Source organism: Scylla paramamosain, chromosome 7 (genome assembly GCF_035594125.1).
Source record: "Scylla paramamosain isolate STU-SP2022 chromosome 7, ASM3559412v1, whole genome shotgun sequence".
Lineage (NCBI taxonomy): Eukaryota > Metazoa > Arthropoda > Malacostraca > Decapoda > Portunidae > Scylla > Scylla paramamosain.
This window is the reverse complement of record NC_087157.1, coordinates 2,406,741-2,417,307: the sequence shown is the minus strand read 5'-3', so window position 1 is coordinate 2,417,307 and position 10,567 is coordinate 2,406,741. Positions and strand designations below refer to the sequence as shown.

Genomic DNA, 10,567 nt, shown 5'->3' with positions numbered 1-10,567 from the left:
CATCTCCTCTACTCCGGACGTTTTCCTTCAACCACACTGCCGGTACCGATAACCACGGATTTTGACTCTTAAGACATCACCCCATAAGGTTGAGCAACTCGCTCTCGTCAACTAGAGGGCGCTGGCTCACTTCTATATAAAGCAGAAGTAACGCCTTCGATCCTTGCCAGTTGGAGACCCAAGGTTGGTGAGTGTGGTGTGTGCTAGGTGTATTTTGTGATTATGTACATTTTAGATCTCAACATTGATTATACGGAGGTGATTTCATGACATACAGCAGGATGTGTATATGTACACATTGATCCTGCAGCTTGTGACTGTGTAGGTTATGTGTCGTCGGGCCACTCTGGTGTACGTGACAAGTTACCGGCTAAAATGTGGGTGGTAAACAGGTTTTGTTATCTCCCATTCTGCTGTATGTCAGTTGAATATTCAAGGACCTCAAACAGTGTTTGATATGCAGATGTAATGTTCTGTACAAGGCTGGAATATTTGTTAAGCCGGTTTGGATTTTAGGGTCGTACAGGATGTATCGAGCAAGGTGACCTTCACCTGCCCTGTGTTGCCAGCTGCCGCCATCCCGGCAAGTGTGTTGTACAATGCGATTAGCAACAATTTTCAGTCCAATCAAGAAATATCCTCATCCTCCTTTATCATAAATATAAATATACCTCGGGAGATTGTTGTTAGTTTAAGGATTTGTATTAAAGAAAATATAACAGCGTCATTATTTTGTTGACATGTCAGCATAACGAACTTGACAGGTTGCATTCTTATCCATGAAAAAAAAAAAAAAAAAAAATGGTGCAAGTTTTGTTAATGAAGTTAACGCCTGCCCCGTTGGCGATCACCGGGTCTTCGTTGAGTGTTGTAATGGAGAAACAAGAACATCTCTACTAGAATTTGTTAAAAGCCACCATTGACATTGTGTAACCGAGTAGGCCATTTATAGATTAAACAACATGCCCACCTTTCAAATTAACGAAGAATTATCCCAATGAAATATATATATATATATATATATATATATATATATATATATATATATATATATATATATATATATATATATATATATATATATATATATATATATATATATATATATAATTTTTTATATTTATTCATTTATTTATTTATTCTCCCCACACCTTGCCAAAACTAATGATTTCTGATGGAAACTGAGCATCTTTATTTAAAACTAAAATGATATTTTAATCCTGCAGGGTGCAGGGCTACCCCTGTGATCATTTGGGATAGTTTGGTCATGCAGGGTTTTTAACTCTGTGGGACATCTGCTGTAGGTCTGTAGCATTTATGGCAACCCAGCTATGCCTCCCCTGTTGGTCTCTGATCCTCTTGCAGTGTGGTCAATTATGAACATTAATATCCTGTTAATGAGAGTTGTAACAGGTTGTAAACAAAATAACACACATTGAAACATATCAGGAAAAAAAAAAAGCAGTGTTATCTGCCTGTGTGAATTAGACATATTTATGGACAAATAATAGAATTTTGATGTGTTTGTATGTTGTCATACTTAGACATTCATGAATTATAAGATCCCCATCTCCCCCTGCCCACCTGTGGGACAAGTGGGATTTTAGTGATGAGGATCAGAGCTGACCAAAATTCACCCTGGTCTGATTGATAAAGGTGTCAAACTTGATTTTCCATGAGTGTCTTGACAGATTTGATCCTTATTGAAACCCCTTCATGGCCAGTTTATTCTGCCTTCAGGCTCATTTCTGTTTCCATTATGCCTAAAAGAGAGGCATCACTCTAGGAGCGCTGGTGAAGATAATAAAGAATGATCGTCCCCATGACCTCTGAAAGAGGCTTGGTCTCATGCTATCATAGTAAAAGCCTGAGAGAGGAGACATGTATGTAGAGAAAATAGTCTCATAGAGGAGACAACTGGAAATGTTTTGGTAATGGAAAATATTGAAGCACTGGAAACTGAGCTAATGAAGGAAAAGGCCATGTATTGATTGGGCAGTTAAGCTTGGTCAAAATTTGCTTGGGCCTTGATCATCTTGGCCTGACTAATAAAGTTGCTGGACTTGTTGGTTATGTGAGTGCCTTGGCACTCCCTACAAAAATCTCCAGTGACTAGATTACCCTGCCTTTAAGATAAATTTTCCAGTGTTTTTACAGTGCTCCAAGGTAGGGTATCATGTTGACAAACCTTATGACCTAAGCCTGATGGTTGAAGGTTAAAGCTTGTGGAACCTACACAAAATTCACATTGTTTTCTTGGCTCCATGTTAGTGAGGAGCTTGTTTTCTTGGCTCCATGTTAGTGAGGAGCTTTTGAAAACTAAATCCAACTAAGTGTTTGATATAACCATAGTGACTGACCACTCAAAATCTCCCAAGAGTCACACTTACTGCTGCCTTGCATAAATATCCTGCTGCCAAAGTCAGATTGATTTCCACACCTCAGCTTTGGCTGTATAACAATGAAAGACCTAAACTAAATGTAATGGAACATTGTAATTTTTCCTTCTATTTTTTTTTATAATTTCTGGAGTTTTGGTTTTCCTTATACTGAAATGCTATGCCATTTTCTTGCATCTTGTGTGTGGGACTTGTATTTTTTGTGGTCATGTGATCAAGAGGTTATGGGATCCCAACCCCCTTTGGATCTTTACCCTATGCACACCACTTTCAAACTCTTCCTTTTGAATTGTCATAAACAGTGAGAATTAAATTTTAGATTTGTGATAAATTGACCATGAGAAACTTTAGTGTTGGGGTTGAACCTTTTCTTGATCACTTTAAGTTTACTGAACTCTCCATTGTCTGCCATATGCATTCTGACCTTTAACCTTCTATGTAATCATTAGGTACCTTCTTAACATTCACGAAACATGTTGGTCTATTTCTAGTGTACATTAGCCATTGGAATCTTTAACAGGAGATTAAATAAGATAATGGACAAGGATAAGTGGACATAATTTATACATGTAGAAAAAGGACTGCTGCCTGTGGGTCTAGTGATTTGCTGAAACTTTCCTTGTATATTTTCCTCACCATCATGCTAATGCATTCAACTCTGTTCCTTTTCATTAGATTACTGTCTGTTATCCTTCCTCAACCAAGTTTGTTCTGTGATACATGATGCTTTCATCCTGCCATTGTCACCATTCATTTTCAGCCAGCAAACATCATCTTACATTGCAGAGGTTTCCCTTGCATACAACAAATACATTCCATGTATAGATGCTCTTTGAATTAGAGTTTTCAGTGTCAAAGAAAACGGTTTCCAAAATTTTCTTCCATTTTTTATTATCCTGACAACCATTTGCTTTAATTTCATCATAAGGCACAACTAAATTTTAACATTTCTCTACATATTGAAAAGACTTAACATTTACAAGAAATTGTTTCTGTTAATGCAAACTCAGTAATGAATATTAAGACATCCTGTCTTAATATCCTGTTCCAAGGATCACATACTATCAAAACTATTGTTAGGAGAGGTAGGAGCTTCAGATGGCTGTGGCTATTCTGATGCAGCTAGGGTACTGTTAGGAGTTGATGATATTTGACAGAATGTATTAATTGCAGATAGTGGAAGGATTGGTATTTTTAAGTGATTGAAGAGCTACTAGTACATTAATAGCAGAGGGAAAGTGTTGGTGATGGCTGGGGCTTGCCAGGATTGGGAAGATCTGATGTTTAAGTAATATGTTAAAAGAAATAAAGTGATGAATAATTTTGATTTTAATGTTGACAGGATCCATCGTGCAGCTTCCAGGATGTCCATCACTAAGATCTTCGCCCGCAGCATTTTTGACTCCCGTGGTAACCCCACGGTGGAAGTTGACCTCTACACTCAGAAGGGGCTTTTCCGTGCTGCTGTGCCCTCAGGGGCCTCCACAGGCGTGCATGAGGCCCTGGAAATGCGTGATGGAGACAAGTCCAAGTACCATGGAAAATCCGTCTTCAACGCAGTAAAGAATGTCAATGACATTATCGCCCCTGAGATTATCAAAAGTGTGAGTTAATTTATTGATGTATTCTTACTTTCTGTTTAGACTTTAGACAATTGAAGAGTATGATTGGTATAAAGTATGAGTAACATGAAATTGTTTGTTAGTGATGGTTTTTGATAAGAGCTAAGAATGATATTTTACATATTAACCACATGTTATATTATGAGAGGAAGTGGAGATCTGAATGTAGTGTATCTTGCAAGATTAGGGTGCCAGCAGTGGTCAGCTATGAGGTGGTTATAGGAAGAGAAAGAAATTGCAGGAACTAAAAGTTTAAGTATCTGAGGACATTATTATGCAAATGTGATGAGATAGAGAAAGGAGGAAAGAGTTATTTAAACATGGTGAGATAGAGAGAGGAAAAAAGAGGGCTGTGAAAGATATTGTCAGAGGATGGTTTAAAGGTTTGCAGAATACACTATTACTGTGTGTGGTTTCGATGCTGATCAGTCATTTGCTTCAGAGTTTATGATGGATGATATCCCAAATCCTGGGATGCAGGGTCACAGTGACATCATCTGTGTTCCCATCTTTGGCCTTTCCTAGGTTTCCCTAATTATCCATTTATCAATCAACCCAGAGGATGGAGCTGGGTGAATTGTGCACCAATTGCCCCAGTCCAGATCTGAACTGCAAATTGATGGCTGCAATGGCTGCAAATTGATATCCAAATGCACTAACCACTGCACAATAGTGCCACTGTAAATAACCAGATGCACTAACCACTGCACAATGGAGCCACTGTAGGATGGTTATGAGAGGGAGAAATGGATCTTGGATGTGGAGATTTTTAAGGAATAGTATTTCCTATTGTCATTGATATAAGAAACAGAAATTTGATATGGAATAGGACATAGCAGTTGAGTGTTTGTTCTGGAAATCCTGAGAGTTGCAAGTGAAGTTTTGTGATAACTGGGTAAAATTCTTGGGACAACTTGTATTTGGATTAGATCATTTAACCACTTTGATGCTCTTTGGTGCACAAAATCCTGTCTTTAATGTGATGTTGAAGAAACTAAGTCTGAGGGTAAATGGAAATGAGTGGTTTTCCTTTGCAGGGGCTGAAAGTAACCCAGCAGAAGGAATGTGATGATTTCATGCGTAAATTGGATGGCACTGAAAACAAGAGCCGTCTGGGTGCCAATGCAATCCTTGGGGTCTCCCTGGCCATCTGTAAAGCTGGTGCTGCTGAACTGGGAATTCCTCTTTATAAGTATGCTTGCTTGTAGCTTATGTTTCTCACATATATCTTTCTATTAGAAATTCATAATAACTTCAGTTCAGTAGATATTCTTGATCAGAGTTGTTTAATTTCTCTTGTTATTGTTCTTGATGCACTGTTTATAAATGTTTGATCTCACTTTGTATTAACTTCATAGATCAATTTTATATTGATTAATGCAGAGAAACAGTTGGTAGAAGCCTTAAAAGTATACATGGTCTGAATGTTTTCTTTACAAGCCCATAGAGGTAAGCCAACTTTGGCATGAAACTTATTTCTTTTCAAAAACAGGAATATTTTATTTGAAAACAGAAGGGAGGATGATTTTTAGATGGATGAAGGATTTTCAAGATTAACCTCCAAAAGACATGTCATGATGTGGTATTATAGGACTTGCAAAAAGGTCTCTCATCTTACAAACTGCTTTTCAAATATGTATATGGTTTCTTTTATTTTTCACTTGTCCTGTGTAGGCAGTAATTATTTTTCTGGGAGTGTTTGGCAGACTGACATATTTTATTGGCATAAATACCAGGCCTGGATACTCTCACAGTCAAGGTGCATCAACAAAAGATGTATGACAGCTGGAAGAGAGTCTAAATGAGCAGATAGAACTACACTTTAAATTACAACTTTTTAAATACACACACACACACACCATGAATAAATAAATGAATAACAGATATTATCAACTATGATATTTGTACCATTGCTGCATTTTTGGTATTTTGTGGGCAGAAATATATATTTTAAAACCACTGTATAAATATTGATTTTTAAGGCCTGCATGTATGCACTGCTCTTTTGGGGTTAAAAAGAATTATTAACTAGTAAATGTTAATGCAAATTTTCTTAGTTTGGGGGCCTTGGTTTAAAAATAAATCCAGATTTAAGTATTGTTGCATTTAAATTTACTCTAAAGTTTGATGATTAATGGCTAATTTTTATTTATTTTTTATTTTTGACAGGCACATTGCCAATCTTGCTAACTATGGTGAAGTAATTCTGCCTGTACCAGCATTCAATGTCATCAATGGAGGATCCCACGCTGGCAACAAGTTAGCCATGCAAGAGTTCATGATCCTGCCCACTGGTGCAAGCAGCTTCACTGAGGCCATGCGTATGGGCAGTGAGGTCTACCATCACTTGAAGGCCGTCATTAAGGCGCGCTTTGGTCTAGATGCTACAGCTGTTGGTGATGAGGGTGGCTTTGCACCAAACATCCTCAACAACAAGGATGCTCTTGATCTTATTCAAGAGGCTATCAAGAAGGCTGGCTACACAGGCAAGATTGAGATTGGAATGGATGTGGCTGCCTCTGAATTCTACAAGGGCAACAATGTCTATGACCTTGACTTTAAGACCACTAATAATGATGGTTCTCAGAAGATCTCCGGTGACCAGCTCAGGGACCTATACATGGAATTCTGCAAGGACTTCCCTATTGTTTCTATTGAGGATCCATTTGACCAAGTAAGTGTATTATCTTCACAGTCTGGTATGTAAATTATAAGTGCTTGTCAATCCTTCTTCCAGACATGTTCCTTTTGATAAAATTAGTATGCCAAGACTATCCCATTTATCAGTGAAATTAAAGGTTATGTGTGATGTGACCTTGCAAAAAGTGACAGCCATTGTGCTAATTTATACATGATTGTGTCTGTGTTTGTGTGTGCATGTACATATTTAATTGACATACAAGAAAGGAGCCATGCTCTTGCTGTCCTGTTGGTATATCAATTACTGTTACCTAATCTGGTCTTATTTGAACTGACCCAGTGTTGATTCTTATCCCTGTCATTCCAGGCTTTCACTGTTGTGGGAAACTGTTCTTGGTATCTCTTGTGCACATATCCCCCTTCAGTTTCTTTCCATGTTCTCTTGTGCCTGTTTTTGTTTAATATAGTAGCTGCTGTGTAGTTTTTAGGGGCCATGGGGAAAACATGAGAGCAATGTTAACTACACAGTAGGTCACCAAAAAGAGCAAAATTGACAACACACCTGTGTTGTGCATGGGATTTGAAATTGGGGTTGATCTATGAAAAACTGAACCCACATCCATGAATAACCTGCAGATATTGAGGACTGACAATATTTTTCTTAATTTCATTGTCACTTTTAATTAATTATTTTTGGTACATTTGTATTTTATCTATAGTATTTGTTTTCTCATATTTCATGCTGTATTCTTATTTATTTATTTATTTATTTATTTATTTATTTATTTATTTAATTTGCCTCTTCACTCCCATTAAACTAGTCATTGTTTCTTGCCCCTTGCTTCCCAGCCTTGGCACATGCTTTCTTACCCCTGTTATAATATGTGTCAAGCAGCAAACTCCATTTCCTTTCTCCTTTGGCTTCCTTGAATTCTCTCCAGTCTGCTTCATTGAAATGTCTCCTAAGTTTTTGAAAGTTAGCTTTCTCCCAATTATAGATTTTCATTTATGGTGCCCACATAAACATTTAAAGTGCAGATTTTATGAACTGCTGCCTTATATGTTTTTAGTTATCTTTCTAAATTTTGGAGTTGTGAAATTTGTGACAGTACAAATATAATGGTTGCATGGAATGGGAAAAAAAAAGTACTTTCCTTATCAGGATGATTGGGAGAACTGGACAAAGATGACTTCCAGTACCAGCATCCAGATTGTTGGTGATGACCTGACAGTGACCAACCCTAAGCGCATTGCCACAGCTGTGGAGAAGAAGGCCTGTAACTGTCTCCTTCTCAAGGTGAACCAGATTGGTTCAGTTACAGAGTCAATTGATGCTCACCTGCTTGCCAAGAAGAATGGCTGGGGCACCATGGTCTCCCACAGGTTAGTGTGTTTGTGTGCATCTCTCTCTCTCTCTCTCTCTCTCTCTCTCTCTCTCTCTCTCTCTCTCTCTCTCTCTCTCTCTCTCTCTCTCTCTCTCTCTCTCTCTCTCTCTCTCTCTCTCTCTCTCTCTCTCTCTCTCTCTCTCTCTCTCTCTCTCTCTCTCTCTCTCTCTCTCTCTCTCTCTCTCTCTCTCTAAGTCTTAAAAGTCCAATAACTGTAAGAAGTAGGTGCTTATTACAAAATACCTGGAGACAAAAACTCCACTTTGACACTCACTCTTAAGGAGGAACAGGTGAACTGGGGAAATAAAGGTAGATCATCTTTAAATAGACCAAATTCACTATTTGCAATACAGACAAAAATTGCATGTCTTGAGAATCATAAGAAATTGCTTGTAGAGCATTATCTTATTGTAAGTCAGGTCAATGTAACCCCATTGTGCCTGTATTAAGAGTGGTAATACACAAGCTGAGGACACTGTTACAGTTGCATTTAACTACACAGGAGCAAGGTACTGGATTATCTCATTGTTTAACTCTTTCATTCCGGTGATCATATATGAACGATTGCATCAGTGCGTCCGTAGTGACGGCGATCGTTCCCGTAATCAAGAATTTTCGCGCCTCAATTTTGAGCTCCAAGCGCGGTTAATCGAGTCATATGGCGCGTGGAAGTGTCTGGCATATGTTTCCACCCGTGGTGTTGCCACTAGCTCTGTATATTTAGTGGTAACTAAGCTATTCTCCCATTCTGAGGGCAACACTTGGCAACCCCAGTGACCCGCCGGGTGGAAAGCACCCTGATGAGAGCCAAGGGACCTGATAAGAGCAAAGGACACAGACAGCCTGATAATAGGGAAGGATCTCAGATCCTTCCCTATTATTGTGTGTGTGTGTGTGTGTGTGTGTGTGTGTGTGTGTGTGTGTGTGTGTGTGTGTGTCTTCTCCGGGCTGTTTCTGGTTGACGGATCACACAGCGAAATCCTTGATAAGCCATAACTAACCTTTTCAGAGATCACATCGAGCTACAAAGTACATAATTGTATTCAGAATAACACAGAGAAAAAAAAATATTAGTATTCAAACAGTCTTCTGATAATTTCTAGGTTTATGATTTTTACCCATCATGGCTTATGGGAAAATAGTTTAATCACTGGAATATAAGGGTTAAAAGATTTATTTGGTGAATTGGAGAAAACAATTATAAAATCTTCAATGTAGGAAGTCATGTAAATTTTTTGGTGTTGCAGAAGTATTTACATCTTCATTTAATAATTGCTGTAGAAACAAACATCCATCATCCATTTATAAAAGAAAGGGAAGTGAAGGTGAAAATATGTTACTGAAGGAGTGATTAATAATGATTTACCAGAAGCATTGGTAACAAAGAGAGTGGGTAGGATAGGGAAATTATCTCCTACACTTGTTTCTCTGAGTCTCCTCCTCCTCTCTGTGGTCATGGTCAGATCATGGCTGGAGTTAAGGGGCAGGTAACACATATGGTGACCCTCCTTTTCCCTCAAGTTATGAAATATTAATTTCTCTAGTTTATAGAAAAAAAAAGTTAAATAACTCAGGATATAGTTTTTCCTCATGTATAGCCTGCCATGAATTATGTGATTATTACTGCTAATGATATGGATATAATTATTTGCTGATGATTGAACACTTTCTGTGTGTCTTCACTGCAGGTCTGGTGAGACTGAGGATTGTTTCATTGCTGACTTGGTGGTAGGACTCTGCACAGGACAGATCAAAACTGGAGCTCCTTGCCGCTCTGAGCGTCTTGCAAAATATAATCAGATCCTCCGCATTGAGGAAGAACTTGGTGCTGGTGCCAAGTTTGCAGGCAAGAACTTCAGGAATCCATGCTAGGTCTTGAAGCAACTCTGAAGTATTGTTCTATCTATGATGCTGACTTGGAGTCGTCTAAGCTTGATTTTCACGTGCATGTTTGATCTTGGAAGTGTATTGAGTCATAGGCCCTCTTGGAAACTGGATGTGCTGTAGAAGCAATTTGTGGTGTCTTGCAATACTGGCAGACTTTATATTCCAGAATATGAGCATAGGACATCTTACATTTTGCCAATGAAATTGGTATACACTATGGTATGCTAATTTTTTTTTTCTCTCTCCCTTCTATATTTTTTCTTCTTTTTATGCTTATGGTGGCTGACTTATGTTTATTATTAACTAGTCAAGTGATTTGTCCTAGGATTCGATCCTTTTCAATAAGTCACCAAAAAAAATGTTGAAAGAAATTACCTTTATGTATATAAGGTGAATAAAAATGTAGTATAATGTGAGTTTACATTCCAGTATGATTCTTTAGTTGATGCATGTTTTTCCTCCTGCAAAATATCTTAGAAGTAAGTGAATGCAAATTCTGGAAAGGAAGGCAAGCACATGTGAATATTTAGAAGTACAGTAGGTAATGAGTGCATATGGTGAAACTTACATTTGTTTTTAAAACCGGTGTGCAGCAGAAATATGAACATTGATGAGTTGTTAATGGTTAGTTTAT

The 10,567-nt window shown here is 38.0% G+C and overlaps 1 protein-coding gene across 5 annotated transcripts; it reads left to right on the top strand.

Annotated features, from left to right (window-relative positions):
• Nucleotides 1-41: 41 nt before the first annotated feature.
• On the top strand, nucleotides 42-10,344 carry LOC135101902 (enolase). Of its 5 annotated transcripts, none has more exons than XM_064006233.1 (6): nucleotides 42-183; nucleotides 3,742-4,003; nucleotides 5,059-5,213; nucleotides 6,191-6,695; nucleotides 7,824-8,044; nucleotides 9,735-10,344. In XM_064006233.1, exons 2-6 carry the CDS (start codon nucleotides 3,764-3,766, stop codon nucleotides 9,916-9,918), a joined length of 1,305 nt encoding a protein of 434 aa, XP_063862303.1. In that variant the 5' UTR covers nucleotides 42-183; nucleotides 3,742-3,763; the 3' UTR covers nucleotides 9,919-10,344. The 5 variants fall into 5 exon arrangements, with proteins under 5 accessions (XP_063862303.1, XP_063862304.1, XP_063862306.1 ...); XM_064006234.1 differs by having other exon boundaries at nucleotides 47-187; XM_064006236.1 differs by having other exon boundaries at nucleotides 155-196.
• Nucleotides 10,345-10,567: the final 223 nt, after the last annotated feature.

Excerpts from the sequence above, each read along its gene's own strand:
- LOC135101902 (XM_064006232.1), top strand. Across the intron at positions 4,004-5,058 it reads CCCCTGAGATTATCAAAAGT|GGGCTGAAAGTAACCCAGCA; the intron begins GTGAGTTAATTT and ends TTTCCTTTGCAG. Across the intron at positions 6,696-7,823 it reads TTGAGGATCCATTTGACCAA|GATGATTGGGAGAACTGGAC; the intron begins GTAAGTGTATTA and ends TTTCCTTATCAG.